An 18,583-nucleotide genomic window follows, 5' to 3' on the forward strand; every position below is an offset into this window, starting at 1 on the left:
CACAGATAATTAATATTCTGCAATGATTTAGCATACCTTAATCATGACACTTCAGTTATTTGAATTTAAATGCTATCATGCCTAAACAAGATTTAAAAAAAAGCATCCATTGCTCTTACTGGTCTTACGAAGTTCACTACTAGCTACTAAAGGGACAGACATACTAGAGTCATGCCTTACAGACATGCCTGATGTTTGTAGTGGTAAAGCCTTTTATCTGTCTCTCTGTTGCAGACAAAGAACAGTACAGATTGCGAAGGGGTTATAAAGCAATGTACCTGGCTTCAGATCACATACCACTAAGTCTTGTTTTTCACCTGAAAGAAAAAAACTTTTCCTTCTCTTATTGGAGACCATATTTTTAGAAATTGAACTTTCTTTTTTTCTCTTAATATGACTTGCTTGGTGGTAACAAGTGAGAGAAGAATTGCAAAAATACTGCATTTTTTATAAATATTCTTTCATAATACCTTCCCCTCTTTTGCCTGCACAAAAATGTATATTCCATGTAACGGAAAATATGCCAGACCTATCTGCAGATACACATTTTCCACATTCTTCTGTTTGATAAATTTTCATGAAACATATGTTTCACTCTTGTTTTGGTTTGGCAATTGCAAATGCAATTACACTCTTGCAAAACGGGATATAACCTTGCTACCAGTTAACAGTTCCTCTTGTCTGTTAGTTCCACAAGTATAGGTTTGAGCAAAGAATATTTCGTGATATGCTGACATTGTTGAGTATTTCAATAAACTGTTCTAATGATCAGCCTGAAGGTCAAAGGCATTCAAGGCATTCTGTCAGGTGCACTAACAATGTCTCTAAAGCTACTGGGATTGGCTTGAGAAATAACCTGACTGACATCTTCCTCTGGGTCTCCAGCTCAGTTAGCCTAGAGGAAACAGCTGCTAAATCTGCTTTTCTTTCTGTTCATTTTATATTCTGACTGATATCTCAAGGTGTCACTACTTCCTTCAACCAAATCTTCAGAAAAGCTGCTCCCATTGTAAAACAGAAAATCTAAACTGTAAAAGCTGCCCCTGGAAATGCTATGTGTCCTCAAAGCACCCTCATGCAGTTAAGCCAACAGGTGCATATAAAATAAAGTTGTCACTGCCACAATGAAAGAAACTTCTCTGCGGTAAGAATGAGAATGGTTCTTTCATGTATCTATTTAAAGTAGACCCACTCTTGAATATTCAAATAAGTGAGATCAGACTCAGAGCTTGCTTGCTCCGGCCTTTCAACTCACATAAGTCCTTCTAGTTGAAGAAAAAAAACAAAACCAAACCAAACAACCATAGAGTTTTCTCCAAACTGCCCTCAAAGACAGAAGGGAAGATGAATTTTGGAGGTTCCCTCCTTTCTACTTCGTGGGAATTCATACACTAAGTGACCATTTCTTCAGGTCTGGTAAGTGATTTGGTAAACATTGCAGTCCCCTGTTTTCAGTGCTCAAACTTAAGTCTGTTAGCCAGACTCAGGCTCCTTTCTTAGGAAGAGTCTGACAGGATAGTAACATAGTTACCCTAGTTATGTCATCCTAAAGACAGACTTTTGCTCTTCCAGGGGAAAAAAGAAACACAAAGAAAATTGCACTATCAGAGTAAAGGTCCAGTATCCCGTCCTTGAAAGCCACCAAAATACAGGTGCTTCTGAGGGATGCATAAGGTGATGTGTAGGCATTTTGAAACAGGTACGAAATGCCTTGATAAAACCTGCACAAAGCTTTACCCAGTACTCCCGAACAGAATCCTCTATCAACTTAAGAGTTCTACATTGTTGAGTCAGTGAAATAGGAGCGAACAAAAATGAGAAAGGCTGTGTTGCACTGAGTATCCTTTGCCATCCTAGCCTTTTGACATATAATATTGCACAGGATCCAAAGAAAGGAGCCTAGCCCATCGTCTTCTGCTTTCCCCTGTTATGGGCAACTGAGAAACAAGGGCATTGTCTATTCATTCCTATGAGATACTGCAATATGTGTTCTCCCAGGAAGAACTCAAGAAAGACTAGGTCTCTCCCCTATAAGGCATTTTCCCTTTTTTTCTCCAATGAACAGAAATCACAGATAATAATTTCAAGTTTGCCTCACAGCTATCCCTCTGTTCTGGGAAATCACATTCTGCCAGTGTGGATATGCTGCAGGACCGTGCAAGCAAGAAACGGTTCATTTTCTGAAAGCTGAACACTGTGAGGACTGGAACTGCAAAGTTCTTAATAACACTTATGACTTTAATTTCTTCTTATGAAATATAATAAAACCCCACTAAATACTACTGTAACTATATTAATCATATAGTTAAGTAGCAGATACTTTAAGAAATGTCTTTAGACATTTTCTTCATCAGGAAACACGTACTTCATAGACCTTCATATAATGGGGATAAGGCTGCCTATACCAGTCTGCTGACAGCAGAATAGGTACCTGCTGGTAACACAAAGTCCATTCGTGGGTCTCATGTGATCAATGATATTCATGTTTCATTGGCAAGCTTTGTCACCAGAGGTGGCCAGGGAAATGAAAGATTTTAGAAGATTTAATAGGGTTTTTATGTCATGCAGTGCAAACAGAAAAAAAATAATAATACGGTTTTCAAAGCAAATATATACACTGGGTTTGTTTAGCTTTAGCACTGATGCCAACTTCTAGTCAACCTAGAAGTCAGCAGTAGATTTTTATAATTCCTCCTTTTATTCCTTATGATATTGTACCTATGCAACTTTTTTGAGCATTGAATATAATGGAATTCATTTTCTATGGAGCATCATAATGATTTAGATTAGCATACATACAGTACTTCCTGCATTCCCTTTCCAATCCTGTGCCACTGATTGCATGGGGTTGGCGCAGTTAGTTGAAGTGTTGAGCAGTCACATCTATGGGTGCTGCCTGTGACAGCTGTGGCTGCTCAAAACTTCTCCACAGCCATAGCAACAAACACAAATATGTCCAATTCTTAGTTCGCAAAATAGACAACCAATTCTTCTGTACAAGTTCAGTGGTTAACAAAGCATTTGAGTACAGCAATAAACTGAAACTCTAGTTAAGCCTTTACCTTTGCTAGTCTCATTTTGGCTTTCTGAAGAAAAAGAGTAGTTTCCTTCTTACTTCACAGGCGTGCTAAAAATATTTTTTGTTCACGTATGCCTAGGGCTGTCAGAAATGAAGATGCTACCTTAAGCTTCCGTTTCTTTATTGAAAAACTGTCTCTAGCTACTTTCCACTTTGCACAAGAATTACCAAAGAGATATCTCATTCTGAACAGCATGTTTTCAAGCACTGATATTCCTCAAGCTTCCTGAAACACGGGAAGAAAATCTCCCAAGTTTGAGTTTGTGTTCAAAATAAGTCTTGACACTAAAAGTAAACTGTGCTACAATTTTGCAGTCCAAACAAAGCAGGGAAGACAAAGGAAATATTTTATGAATGCATCCCTGTCCAGTCCTACTGGATTTTAGTTTTCCATGCATTCAGCAGGTTAAACTGTTTTGTTACTTGGTGAGCTCATAACATTTTAATGCAACTTTAACGATATTTTCCTAGCAAAAATTTTCCCTACAAAAATACTTACTTTCGTCTTTCTGCCTCAAATTTACTCAGCAGTTTTCGGAGACCACCATTCTTAAATCCTTGGAAATGCGCTGCTGGGGCTCCCACAGTGATGACATCATACAGAGCATCTAGAAAAGGAACAGACAAGAACAGAGATTTGCATGCGCCTATGCCCAAGGTATGGCAACACTGTGATAGTTACTCTACGAGACGTGAGGACAAGTCTATATTATTTCCAAGGAGTAATCGAGAATCTGTGTCTCAAGGAGGCCCAAGAGCTAATCAATCTTTCCATACAGCCACCTGCACACCTTAGAAGGTTTTATCTGATTTATTGCTACATCTAAATTATACGCCACAGTGTAGAACAATATTCTAGCTCTGCAGTTTACAAAGCTGCCAAGTAAATTGGCCCTTTGTGTATTTTACTTTATTACCCCTTCCATTATTTAACTTGTAGTCATGTTGAGATGCACAGATTCATGCATTTTAGAGTCAAAAGAGACCATTATGATGGAGTAGTCTGACTGCCTGAATAATACAGGCTACAGAATTACAGCTAATGATTCCTGCATCAAGCTTATGTCTTCTGATTGAGTGAAGGCATCTCTTTTAAAAACCAAACCAAACCAAACAAAAAAACTGACATCTAATCTTGATTTAAAGACTTCACGTGACAATGAGTTCACTGCACTCTCAGAGAAGTTGCTCCAATGATTAATCAGTCAATCTGACTAGTAAAAATATCCACTTCTTTTCTAGTTTGAATTTGTTTAGCTTCCACTTTCAGAAATAATTACCGCTTAATGCTAAATTGAAAAGCCCTGTTCTATGACATATACTTACTTTTTATATATGCTTATAAATACATAACAAGTCAGTTGTTTTCAGCTGAAAAGCTACCAGAATGGGAAAAAAACTATACTATTGAAATTCTTGCCAAGACAACAAACTGTTGTTACTCTCTGTATGTACCTGATGTCTGGTGACATACGGGATGAACTTTTTCTATGGATGTATGGTTACAGAACTGGAGATGGAACATCTTTTTAAAAACAGCCTCTCATTTTGTGCCTGTGATTGATTCTCAGTGCGGATGAAGATTTAATTACATCCCAAACCACAATAATTACTCCTTCAAAGTTTACATTTACGCTTGCAGAATTTACATTTGCACTAAGCAGTACCTGTTTTGAGCCCAAGCATACTGGAGGTATAAAAATACAGGTCAGCATACCTCATTCTTAAAATGTATTTCTAAAGGAAGCATTAGAATAATTTTTTTTGCGAACTATTTTATTCATCAAGGAAGCTTTCCATGTAAATTAAAATCTAAACTTCTCCTAAAATAGAACTTTTCTTTCGTTCTGATGATAAATATCCCTAGAAGCAAGAACACTGTACAAATTATTCACAGTTAATGAACTATGTTTTACTTCCAGAACTGAATCTCAAAGCATATTCACTCAAATTGATTTGAACTCTAATGAATTGGTGACTCTTCAATAAAAGGAGAAGTGACATAATTTCATTAGCCTAAGGTGAGCTTCAGGACTCTTAAATAGCCCATTCTTTCAGGTCTTCATAGAGATTTATCCATAATACATGATCTTGGGCTATTAGAGCTCCATTGGTACTTGATGATAAATAGTTCTATTGCTTAAAACAACAGTGGCTTGAAACCAAAACAAGAGATGAACCCATCAGGTTAACAGGATAACAGCTTCTGAATAAGTTTACAGATAACTTATGAAACTACAGGAAAACATTTAGAAGACTAAACCCTGGTGCTTTTTTCCAACTCTGTTTTAAAAATAGTGACCCTGCTTATAGCTACTTTGGGGGGATTTACCCAGAAGGAAGCTTTCCTTCACCCTGTGGCCTCTTCTCAGCATGGTCAAGGAGCAGCTGTTTGAGACAGAAACACACCCAGAACAGCTGAGCACCTACCCCATGCAAGCGAACGTGGGAGAGTGAGGATGGCAAAGAAGAAGAAAACGTCTACAACCCTGGTGACGGGCACAGGGCCATCTCAATCCCACTCTCCAGAGCACAGAACACCAGGAAGTGCTGCAAGACCTCGGAAGAATGCCTTGTGATGTGCCCCACTTACAGAGCAGTGCAGCTCCTCGTGAAGGGGACACAGTGTCAGCATGAGTGCGCTGGTACAGGAATGCTCCCGTAACTCACAACCACCATCCCCTTCAAGAACAGACTGCTGGTGACAGCTCTCTACAGTGGAGACAAAGCTTAAAATGCAGCAAAGTGTCGTAGGAGCTGTATCATATTGTCAGCATGCTCCCCCCAAATTATTAATTAATAGGTGTTAAAAAACCCCTCCACCCTTCCTCAAATACTTGCTTCAGAATTTGAAGGAAGAAAATGCAAAAGATTAGGGTGCAAGGAAGTTGAGCTTTAAATCAGTCATCATTTCATACTGATTATTCTGACTCAAAGATACTCTCACCTCCTATTTTTACAAGTGAAACACTAACACCAGTTACACACTCACCAAAAAGAACATTCCTTCACCATGCAGAAAGATAAATTACCTGCTCATCACTCCCTCCTGACTAAAACACAGAGGGTTTGCAACATGGTGACAACCACAGCTACATGGTAGAAGCTCCATAAACCTAAGCTTTATCAGACCAATTTAAAGAGCTGAGAGATTTTAATGTCAAGCACAGCTCAGTCTCAAATTTGAAGCAACCTGCTTGCCTTCACAGGAGGCAGTCAGTGTCTCACACTGGCCAGAAGCAAATTAAAAGTCTCTTCAGTCCACCGAATTTATTTAAAACAAGCACACTTAGTGTATAAACAGGGACAAAAGGAAAGCTATGGCAACATATAAATTTAACTTCTGTAGTATGATGAACAGAGCAAAATGTGGTGTTTATCAAATGGATAGGGATACAGTTATCCCATAATGAAATAGCATTTTTCTCAAAGCTGTTCCTACTGGAAGTTTAAACACACAGGTGTTTTCTATTCCATGTCAGTACCCAATAACAAATCTAATCAAAGTTCAGTAAAAGTAAATCTGTTATTGAACATGTTGAACAAAAAAGCACATATCCATGGGCATACACATGATAGATGGGATTAAAACCTATCTTGCATTCCCAATATTAAGACATCTGACATTGTAAGGGTTAATGACAGCTTTATGGCTCACCAGCTTGTTTTATCACCACCTCTGTGAATGTTTACATGCTCTCTTTTTTTTCTTCTGTCAGTCTCCTGGTTATATTCCATGTGCCCTTTGACATATGCCAAGCAAAGCACGAGATGAGAAAGACCAACTTGATGTCAAAGTGCTGCTTACTGCACAGTGACTAGCAATTGCTACAAACTGTTCAAACTATCTGTACCTGATACAAGACAGAGCTCTTTAGTGCTTAAAAAGTGAAACTTACTTCAGTGAACTAAACAGATGGGACAGTGGCTATGTAATAGATACAGAATCATTTATCCAACCAAAGGCAAATATAATAATAATAATCTTCAATTACTTTTTGTTATATTTACACTGTAATGCTACTAAAATATCCTAAACATATTGAGGAACCCATTTGTATATAGAGAAATAAAAAGGGCTCCCCATAACTAAGGTGTCAGTCTTCCAAAAATACATGTAAGCGGAAATTCCCCAATTTTAACACAAGTTCTTTTATTTATTATTTATACGTTTCGCAATCTCTAAAAACTTGAGTGTAACAAGAACAGTGTTATCTAATTCTCATGTCAATGGAGTGAACGTTAACTAAAGAAAAAAGGGAGAGTTTTATAAGTTAAACAAAGTTCTAAATTTAGAAGATGATTCTGACATTTATGTCTTTCTGTAGCCTTTTCAATTATGGATTAACCATTTGCCACAAGCAAAGTGGTTGTGGATGAGAAAGGAGAAAATTCATGAAAAAAACAAAACAAAACTCAAGTAGGGTAGAAGTTGTGGGTGATTAAGTAAGTGGCATATTTCATTCCACGTTTTTATTTAGCAAATAAACATACAATGAAAAGGCATAAAATTAAGGTTCTGGCTACCTGTAGTCATTACTAATCTAAAAATGCTTTTGACTTAATTAATTAACCTCAAAACATTAGCTAAATTAAAATTTGTGCTGTCATATTCTGTCACTATAAATCGCCATCTTGTTAAAATGTTTGGAGGCACCACTGTTAAAGAAATAATGAAATATTGAACCAATACAGTATCTAACAATCAGCAGTCCCCATGTTCCAACTTGGAAATGGATGAACATCAGCAGTACACAGTATAATACTCCTATAATTATTGTTTGTATTTACTGTTTTACAATCTGCTTAGATGCAGAGTGTATTTATAAGCCAAAAACCTTACAGAGTGTAATTTCCGTGTTTCTACAGTGACAGCAAATTTAATAGATCTCAATTTATCAACAAATTATTCACTGTACTATGATTTGCTCACATGTATGTATCAATATAATCTTTTATGTGTAAAGGACGCTGCTAAAATTATATGCAAGCAGCAGCAACAGAATACTGTACTAAACAGAGTCACAGACAACATTATGGAAAATTATCCCCCCTTTCCAGAAGGTATTAGAAGTTCACAGCATTTTCAGCATAATCAGTGAGATACTTTCACTTAACACTAAGAAATGCTTACTTGGCACAGGGTAGCACTGAACAAGCAGATTTAGGCACAAGCAGCACGGGGCTCATTAAGGCTTCCTAAGAAATAGGATATATTAAGTTTAGAAGTAACACTGTCCTTAATGGAACCGTGCAAGTTGCATCACCTAGGCTGGTGAGTTCATCCCAGCAGTCTCTGGGATGCCACTATCTCTGGTGGCACAGTGGGGAAAAAAACCCTCACCTTAGAAACAAGACAGGTAAGACTGGCTTTTACACTACACTGACATTACAGATCACAATGAAAAATTAAGCCAATGCCCTAGAAGGACGTGAATTTACTGAACATTGTGCAGTGTGTCAGTATGAATCATGACAGTATTAGTTCTGCGCTGCCACAACAGAATATTTTTAACCACGCACAGGTTACCAATACATATCAGTGAACATATATTCTGCATTTACTTATTTGTCTGAAGTGTCATAGAAACAAAATGAGCACAGCACCCCTGGAATTTATTTTAAAAAAAGAACTTAAAAGAAATTTAGTTAACCACTCCTTAGTTTTCCAAGATCTGCAGTCAGTTTCCAAAATTTGTGGCTTCAGAAAATGAGGCAGAGAAATCCCTTGTATAGCTTTAACTTTGGACCTGATTCCTAGGTTTCAGCACAGACTCAGGACTTCTGATCAATCTCAGCGGCAGTATGTCTGCATGCAGGTTTCGGAATTTGTGAAGAAATGTGGAGGATGGGCAAGGTGGCCACTTCTTTGATCTCATGGTTTACTTAACTGTGGTCCTCTACAGACAGTACATACTCAGTTGCTCTAGAAATATTCCAAACAACATCCAAACCCAAAAGCTTTGGTTTTAGGAGCAAATGCACAGGCCCGAGAGAAGGAAATCAAACCCTTCAGGAAGACAAGCACGTTCCAGATATGTACACAAAGATAATTAGGAAATAAGCACACAGAAAGTTTCTAGACCCCGTTAAACAAAGTAAAAAATTAAACACTTTAAGCCTGTACAGCAGTACAGATTTTTAAATAATGAATTTGGAAGCTTGATTTTTTATTAAAAAAACAAAACAACCACCAAACCAACCCCAAAAACCAAGTAACAATCTTGTCATACAAGAAACCTTCTGTATCAAGCCATACTGCATGAATATTGCAAACAAGCTAATACTGTACAAACTTCACTTATCGGCAAAACACATGCAACATGAAATAAATCTCAGATTTTTCTTTATAAGTCACTGTATGTCTTGTGATATTCTTTTCTCCTCAGCATTACTCCAAATCCATGTAAGCCCAAATTGCACATAAATTTACTAACAACAACAACAAAAAAATCAATTTAATACTATTACTTTCCATGCTTTTTATCTGTAGCATCTTTATGTCCCACCTACAAAGTTTAACAAGACTGTTGCCAGTATCCTACCCTTAAGTGCAAAATTCAAAATGACCGAGATTCAACTCTCTAAACAGCATACCTTTCAAGTCTATTGTGGTTTTAAAGTTTCATCTGAAAGCATGTCCACCTCCTAATGTTCATCCTTCAAACTGGATATATAAATTAAGATAATTACATCTTAAAAAGGGATAAAGTGGAAACCATACCTCTTGGTTGCAAGTTTAATTTTATTTCGAAGCATACTTTGTCATACATGGGGATTATCTCCACAGAACATACTTTACCTTTCAATCGAGGACTATGCACGTGCATTCTTTGCAGATGAAGATTTATTGGGATGAATTCTAATGTTTTTTCTCCTTTGCTACAGCTTGATTTGAAGGAAGAACCTGAAAAACAAAAGTTTAAAGAATCATTATCTTAATCACCCAGCAGATGTTTTGTCGTCTTCTTAATGTGAGGACAATACTTGTATATTAGGAGTCTTCTTTAATCTACTTTTAATGTGTAATTGTATATTAGGAGAAGAATGGTTCACTAACTGAGTCTCAGCATGTATCCATATTGGAAGCAACAAAACAGCTTTTAATTCACAGAACAATCTAATTTTTTATTCTAGGTGCTAGACATTTTTTCCTGCTGTCTGAAATCAGTCTGCAGCCTGCTGGAAACAATGTCACAGTTAATGTTCATTATGTTTATTCTGTGCTAAAAACACGGAGGTACAGAGCTATGATGGTATTACATTATCACCAAGTAACATTTTTTTCTTCAAACAAAAGTATTACATTGACTAGGCTATGCATTGTTCCTAGAAAGTTCAAATAAAGAAACATAAACTAGCTTAAGAAATGCTATAAATTAGTTTTCTTTCTAAAAAGCCAGAATCACGAGAAGCACAATGCTCTGGGAAAAAAAATAAAAATCTGGTTGCATACTTGAAAAGCATGAGATTATGAGTAACTCTACGGTGGTATAAAGGAATATAATTAAAACCTGACAGTACGAAAACGTAATTTACCTGGAGATATTTGATACAGCATTTAGATAAAATAAAAGGGTGTAGATTAGTAAAGAGAAGTGATCCTATCTTCTCACTCAGGCAGCCCAACATTTACTTAGACTGTTTTTTCTGCACCCTATCATTTTGCCAACTATTAACCATTTGGACTAAAATTCCTCTGATTCAGATAGGATGTAAAAAAAAAAAAAAAAAAAAAAACCAAACAAAAAAACCCCAAAACTTTGGAAAGGTTCAACCTTTTCTTGAAGAAAAAAAAAAGGAAATATTTGAAATTATTCTTCTTGACTTGCTCAATCAAGATTTGCTAGAGGTTATCTGTTGAAACTGCCATAGTTTCCAACGTGACTTGCATTGGGAGGCTCAATGCTTAATACATTGCCAGAGGGCACCAATGATGCTCCAGACCAACCAAGCCTGCTTAGGCTGCTACCTAAGCTTAGTAACTTAAAATAATAATTTAACAAAGATTAAGAGCAAAGGTAGCAAGAAAAGCAATTGTCAGGAGTCAAAGATTCTGGTTTGAACCTGGGGATGCAGACTGAAACCAGGAGTCATTGAGGATGAGGAACAGCAGTGGGAAACCTGCACCTGGGAAGCACAGAAATACAAAATTATGGGAGCAGTGAAGGGAACTTGAACTATACCAGAAAAAAAAATGGGAATGGTGCCGGTGAGGAGATTATAAATCATTAGGAAAGAAAACAGAAAGCGGGCAGATAATTTATGAGAATTCAGCTGAGACCAAGATCAAAGCTTAAGGAATGATAACTGGACCTAAGATAAGGAAACACTGGCAGACTAAGAGGAAAATAAGATGACAGCAGATATCAAGGGACAGGCAAAAGAAGAGTAGCAGGGAGAAGAGAAAAGCCTGCTCTCCCTGGACTACACTTCTATCCTGAGCTGGAGTAGAACACATGCAGCATTGCTGAGTCTCGTTATTCCTCTTTTCAGGGAATACCTGTGAAGCAAGAATCCCTTCCCATCCAGTGCCAGAAACATATGGGATAATAACCACCCACTGCTATCAGTTATTCTGTTTACTCAGGTAAAAAAGATCCATGCAGTGGAATTAATATCTCAATCTGCATTTGCCAGTATCATCCATATGATAAAACTGATTTTCAGTATAGTTTGTCTGTTTGTTTTTAAATAACTTGGTAAGTTGTATTTAAGGACCAAGAAAACTACATTCCCTCTATTAAAATAGTTATTACTGTTGCAAGATTAAATTCTTCAAAGTTAGGAAATACCAGAACATAGATGCAACCTTCATCTGATATCCACCTGAAGGGGAACTGTGAAACAGAATTCAATGACATAGGACATAATAGCTTCTTCCAGCTCATTGAATGTTTTGGGTCTTTGCTGCTCATTTTAGAAGCAGCGATTCAGCATTTTGTTTCCAACTTTTACTTCGGTATCTGGATTCAAATATATTGCCCAAGCTTCGCACAAATTCTTAATTTCCTCAAACCTGTCTGCTGCATGCATCGCTACAGTTTCTAAGGGCTTTACAAATATTTACAGAATTAATTTTACCTGGCTGAGTAAAAGGGTTATAATTTTATCCATTCTAATGGCAGAGAATAACTTAAGGTCAAAGCGTTTAAGAAACAATGCATCAATATGAGATACTGAGGATCTCATTCTACAGAGCACGCATTATAATGCAGCATCACATTCCATTTTGGAAGCACAGCTCCCACTGAGCTGAATTACATCCGTAAGTACTGAGTACTTCTGCAAAACAGCTCGTGTCTATTGCCAGGCTTCCAAAAAAGAACAACACACACTAACCACTTCTGAAGTCTGACTTGCCTAGTGTCACATAGGAACTTTGTGACAGAGGCAAGGATAGTGTCCAATTCTCCAGCAATTGCCTTAACCTCGATTGTCTTTTCTTCTCCTTCTAGGGCTGGATGAATAATAGAATTGTCAGTTTGATGACTGAAATGGAAAAAAAAAAAAACGGGGGGAGGAATCGTTTCGGGTCAAACTAAAACAAACAAGTTTCAAAGTTCTACTCCCTCCCAAAATCACCAAATCTTTTAGATTAACCTGAAACTATTTATTTTCATGTTACCTAACCCTCTTAGATTCCTGTTATTTTGTTTCCTTGAAACAAAAATACAGGGCATTCTCTAAAATTCTCCCTCATTTTTGAGGATAAAAGTGTTTGTCAAAACAACTCAAATCTGAAATAGTCTTAACTTCCTTAAACCTCCATTTTCAGTAAACATGCTGCTAAACCAAAATTGCTGTCTAACACTAATGCAGTCTCCTGATACTTTCACTGCAATCTCTCACTTTTAAAAAGAAATTAAGTGGTCTACTAACAGTAGCCTTCTCCATTAAATTCCACAAATAGCTCAGCTGAGCGTGAAGTAGGCATCTCTCAGAAAACCCAACATGTGATCATATAGGAGGAATGTGGGAATATTTTGGACAAATTTTATTTGCAGATGCTACCTCCCCCTCTCTACACTGAGTGAACAGTCTTCCCTAGCGCTGATACAAAAGGAGATTGGAGATAGGTGCACCTAGATGACTTACATGGAGTTGGTCCTTCAGAACTGTTTGTGACAAGATACATGTAAAAAGCCCCTTGTTAAAGGAAAGCAATTGTTCGGTGAGTAACAAAGCAAAAATGCTAAACACGTTAACACTAACCCTGCTTTTGATGTACCGAGGAGGGAGAAGAGTGTCAGCGAGTTAGTGCTTCCACATATGTCTGGCTACCAACATGGTAGTGAAACAAAGGCAGAGGCAAAAGCACTCCATGGCTTTCCCAGAGGAATGCGGCCAGTTGGCCTTGTCTTAAAATAAGGCTTCCCAAAATAACAACCCGACTCAGGAATTTTGCATCTGAGGCCAGATAATCGAAGCTTGATCTAGTTTAGAAAACTAACCTTGTTGAGTTCTTAAGTAGAAGTATGGCTGATTGCAAACTACCCCTACTAGGATGGGTGCCCGTTTCCAAGCAGATCTTGATCTCCAGCGCAAATGCACAGCTACGCCAGAACACTGCAATTTTCAAGCTGTTTCAGAATGGAGAGAACTACTTCAACTCAACCTCAGGCACTGTGATGACTAAGATAAAGAAAGAAGCCTATACAAGCCGACCTGTAAAGCAAAATCTTTTTTGGTTTGAATCTCTGACAATGAGAAAGTAAGGACTGTGTTGAAATATGTTGACCTGAGAAGTCTGAATTAAAGTTGTACTCACATCTCTAATCTAAATTTCCAGTCTACAATGTTCTCTCAGCATTATTTTTTGTGCAACTACAGTATGAAGTCAAATATGTGTCTGTCTTGCTTTTCTTACCAAACTCTATAATCTTGGTTTTTAAAGTTATAATGTGTACTGTTTATGGAGAAGAACCATCCCAAATGGGAATGGAAGAAGAATTGGGACATCTTAAAACATGCAGTGACTTTTATCCACACCCACCTTATTCCTTTCAAAAAAAAAGCAGTAGGGACAAACTTCTGAAAACTGGATGCAGGGAGATTAATCTCTTTTTCACAGAGAATTGCCATTACTTACTGCAAATGATCAAGGCAGAAAAGAATCTGGTAAAGGCAAGTAATGGACAGCAGAAGCATATAAGAATCTGTTCTAGATTTTGTTTAACTTTTGGGCAGCCAAATCCTACATTGCCTCTAGGATCAAAATGCAGATTTGAAGTTTTAGCCTAGCTCTACATAAGTATACAAAATACATCCCTCTGTCCACCCCCACCCCCCCCCATATTTATAATTTAAAAATGTTAGACCTCAACGGGACAACTTTAAAGGGAGACTCATCACTCAGGATTTATCATCTAATTTAATTTGTGATTTAGTAAGAATAAAAATACTATAGTGCAGGGTTAAAAGTAAATATTGTCTTCATTAGAAGGACTGGGCTATGATTTGGCTTTAGAATGTGCACGTATTCCCCTGATCACAATAAAATAAGTTTTCGAATGTTAAAGTAACTTTTCACACAAGATGGAAAATCAGGGGTTTTCCAAGTATAAACAAGTATTTTACTGGCACCGTATTAGTAAGGAGGGAAAAAAGGGTTGTTGAAGAAATGAGATTTAGGTATGCACCTGAGCGTTGGCCTCCAAATTAACACCTCCTCCTTATTTCTTATCTTCACTACAATTATTAGGTTGCTTTGGTTTTCTGCTTTGTTTTGTTTTCAGAGAAATGTTCCTACTCTTTTTTACATGTGCTGTTTCTGTTGTTCTCAATAATCCCAGGTTCCCTGGTCCACCGCAGTTCTCTCAAACCACAGTTAAGACAGATCATTTAACATCATCAACTCTTTTCAAATTCCCTTAGCACAATATAGGCCTTGCAGGATTTTTAATAGATTCTTAATAGATTACACTGTCTGGGGTTTTTTTTGTTGTTTTTTTAAGCTCAAAAGGTCATTTCAATATTTTCCTGTGAGTGACAATTATTACGTCGATTCCTTCATAATCTGTATTTATTACCTTGCATATGATACTTTATGGAGTGCTTTCAAAATGTAATTAGCAAAGCATTAAAAAAATATATATATAGTATTTAAAACACAGAAACATAGGAATTGTCATACTGGATCAGGAAGTAGTCTGCCAAAATCAGAACTGGAATATTCTGATGATGGTGAACAATCATAAACACAAGAAATTACACTTTTGCAGCCAAAATGCAAATTTTTATACAACATTTAGTGTAACAGATGAGCTTTTTTCCCCTATACACATTTAAGTAGGTGATCAACTGCTCCCAAAATGCTTAGTTGCAGTTAGAGACTGGTTTTTGTTCATACACTAAAACAGGATTTATCTTTTCCTGTGACCAAGAAAGCTATCCCAGAGCAATCTGGAATGAGAAAGACCATGCTCAGTCCTGTATTAGAAGTTGATGGATAAACGATAGAAGTACAGTTTTAATGCCTATTTTGAAAGGGAATGGTTTGTGCCTCACCTACTAAATGCAGCAGACTCATTACAATAAAAGTAAATGCGCCCAGTTCTCTATAAGAAGAAATTATTCTGCTATGCATTTTAGATGTATATTGAACTAAAACCTGATTGCTCCATTACTCGGTACAAAAAAAATTGTTTTGTTTGGTTTACGTAGACAGCTAGAAATAATTAAGAAAATACTGCAAATTCTCCCTAAATATGTATCAGATATTTCAAAAGATGTTATCATCATTTATACCTCTATTTTTTACAAATATTCATAACCATAATGTATCCCTTTTTCAGAAATATTCTAGGTTGCAAACTTATGTATATGGAACACAGTGCACAGTGTTTACCTCTGACACGCGCTGCTACGCCTACACACACGCACACACACAACTGTGGGAGTAAGGCTGCAACGGGAACATGTCATGGTGAGAATATAGAGCGAAACAGCATATGCAAGCAATAATGGCAGCATGGTCATCGAAAACACGTATTTGAGATGGTGATTGTGAGGACTGGCGTTGGAAATCTGACACCAGCAAGAAAGCAGCAACCACAAGACCTTTGTAGTAATTCAGAACAGAATTGTGCCCATTTCCTTCAAGAAGATCTCAAGAACTGGGCGGGGGTTGCACCAGCAGGAAGAGGCAGAAAGGCATGCTATAAACAGACAGAAATCATTGTTCGCTCAAAATACAGTGTTATTCAGGAAATAATTCTGGTAGCCTCACAAAACAAAAAAGAATTATCGTAAGTTCCTTGAATGATTTGTGAACAATCAAAAGAAAAGAAATTCAAAAGAAGAAATAATTTGTTCTACAGTCTTTTCTTGCTCTTTTTATGAGCAAGAATTAGCACAGGAGGAAAAGACCAGCTGCCTTTCCTGCACAGTTGTCACTGATGCTGTCTTATTCCACTGGCATGCAGACACTACGATACGTTATAGTCCCTGACCACAGGACGCCGGCAGATCGCAACTGAACAAGCACCCAGTGCACATCAGAACATAAGACCACTGTCGCCACATGAAAAAAAAGCAAGGCAGCACATGCTGCTATTTCTGGACTGACGACAGACTGCCAATCCCATATTAAGTCTGTGCTTTTCTGGCACAACGTGGGCAACGACAACTACTACACTAAGGATATGCAAGGCATAGCTAGATGTTACTGTTATCCTGTAGACTGTTAAATGTAACTTAAGTTAGGTTTCAAGAAAATCTGACAAAACTACCTTTAAGGGTGGTTTCAATTGGCAGATGGTATTCAATACTAGCAGAGCAGTATATACAATGAAACGTGCAATTAAAATACACACATCTACTTTTCCAATTTTTTTTTTGGCTGCTATGTAACCATGTACCATGTTACCTGGGAAAAACCAATGGAACGCATGAAAAAAGTTTAGAAGCTGAAACAGGGCACCTCTGAGTATTTCAGAAATATGATTACAAATATTTCATTTTTATGTGTTTTACATCTGCTGAATATGCCAGTATTTAATAAAAATCAATTTATTTAATTCTTAACTGCTCCAGAAGAGGAGAGGCTACTTTCATACCTGTATGCTTCCCAAGCTCTGCAAGAGTATCCTGGTACATGCTCAACATCTGATCACAGTGAGCAATAACACTTTTGCGCATATTGTCCCAGTGAGGAGCAAGTTCTCCCAAGTCTTTAAGTTCCTGATTCCTATATCAAAAGGCAAAAAGAGAAGGCACTAATTAACTCATTAATCCATTAACATTCATCCAAATTAATTCAATTAATCCAAAACCAGTTTGTTAGAAAACATCAAAAGCACTTCCTAACTGGAATAAAATCTGTTTTCTTGAGACTTGTAAAATCTGCTGGTTTCGCTCTGTTGTTCAGCCACACAATAAAGAATGTCAAATCAGTGAATAATACAGTAATTTGTGTTCAAAACTCATCTGGCACAAATGCAATGGCCTGCAAATTGAAATATTATTTCTCCCCTGGAAGCAAGAAGGCTTCCAGGCTCCAGAGAGCTGTGTTCAGAGCAAGTAACTTTTTCTGAAGAAGTATTAAACACTATTGTAAAAGAATACAAAGTTTGCTCCTTTTCCAACACTCACAGTGTAGCTGTTTTGATAAACGCTACTCTTTGGATACTTTCACACGCATCAAATAGCGTTCTAGTAGTGTTTCTACAAATGTCAGTTTAACCAACACACAAGCCCTCACCACATTTCTTTGGTGTTCAAAACAAAACAAAAGGCAAACCAAAAAAACCACCAGTCCCCTAAAACATAATCTTCAGGCTTACAGCTGTGTTCATGAGGTCAAAACAGCAGTGTTATGGTAACCAAACATGTCACTGCAAATCCAAAAGGAAATCCTTTAGCAAATTATCAGTTTTCCTGTACACTCTTGAGAGCTGACCTGAGTGAAATAGAGATCACTTTAATTTCCTACACAAACAAGCATAGTTACAGTACACTGGGCTTTCTGTTTGTTTTCCCCACTTGCAAAGTAAGTTTGTCCTATACCTATCCCAGAGCCACGTTGGGGGACCTGCTTTTAAAGAAACTGAAAATGAAAGATCTCAAGTCTTCAAACGCTTGGAATTGTTTAGGAGAAAATTTGTGCAACACAACCAACTAGCTTTCCTCATTTTCCTCAAAGTATCAAGCAGACTGTTTCACTGCAATTCAACTTCCAGGCGAGAACTCTTACATATAGGAAAATTACTGAAAAAAAAAGGAAAAACAGGGCAAGAGGGGGGCAGAAAGGGGGAGAAAAAGACCAGTGAGGCTGCAGCACAGGAACATAGAGCTACACTTACTGCAACAGTTCTGATTACTAGCCAAAAAGTCTTAGAATTATTTCTTAAACGCTGATACACTGATATTTTCCCCATCATTATTAGCTTTGCATTAGAGTGAACAGTATTAGAATAAGCTATATAGGCATAATTCTGCTCCTGGTTAATACAACAACCAAAATCAAACAGATTGCACTGGAAGCAGAAATAAGGCGTTTTG

General features: G+C 37.3%; 1 protein-coding gene across 9 annotated transcripts in view; it reads right to left on the bottom strand.

Annotated features, from left to right (window-relative positions):
- The window catches only part of INPP4B (inositol polyphosphate-4-phosphatase type II B), a 339,117-nt gene that overhangs the window by 82,946 nt on the left and 237,588 nt on the right, over positions 1-18,583 (bottom strand). For all 9 annotated transcript variants that reach the window (XM_069779819.1, XM_069779787.1, XM_069779811.1 and 6 more), the window contains 3 exons: positions 17,140-17,270; positions 9,882-9,986; positions 3,579-3,687 (listed from right to left, as the gene is read on the bottom strand). In XM_069779819.1, coding sequence (XP_069635920.1) covers positions 3,579-3,687; positions 9,882-9,986; positions 17,140-17,270 — 345 coding nt within the window. The remainder of the gene's footprint in view (positions 1-3,578; positions 3,688-9,881; positions 9,987-17,139; positions 17,271-18,583) is intronic.

The sequence above is a fragment of the Haliaeetus albicilla genome, chromosome 1 (genome assembly GCF_947461875.1).
Source record: "Haliaeetus albicilla chromosome 1, bHalAlb1.1, whole genome shotgun sequence".
Lineage (NCBI taxonomy): Eukaryota > Metazoa > Chordata > Aves > Accipitriformes > Accipitridae > Haliaeetus > Haliaeetus albicilla.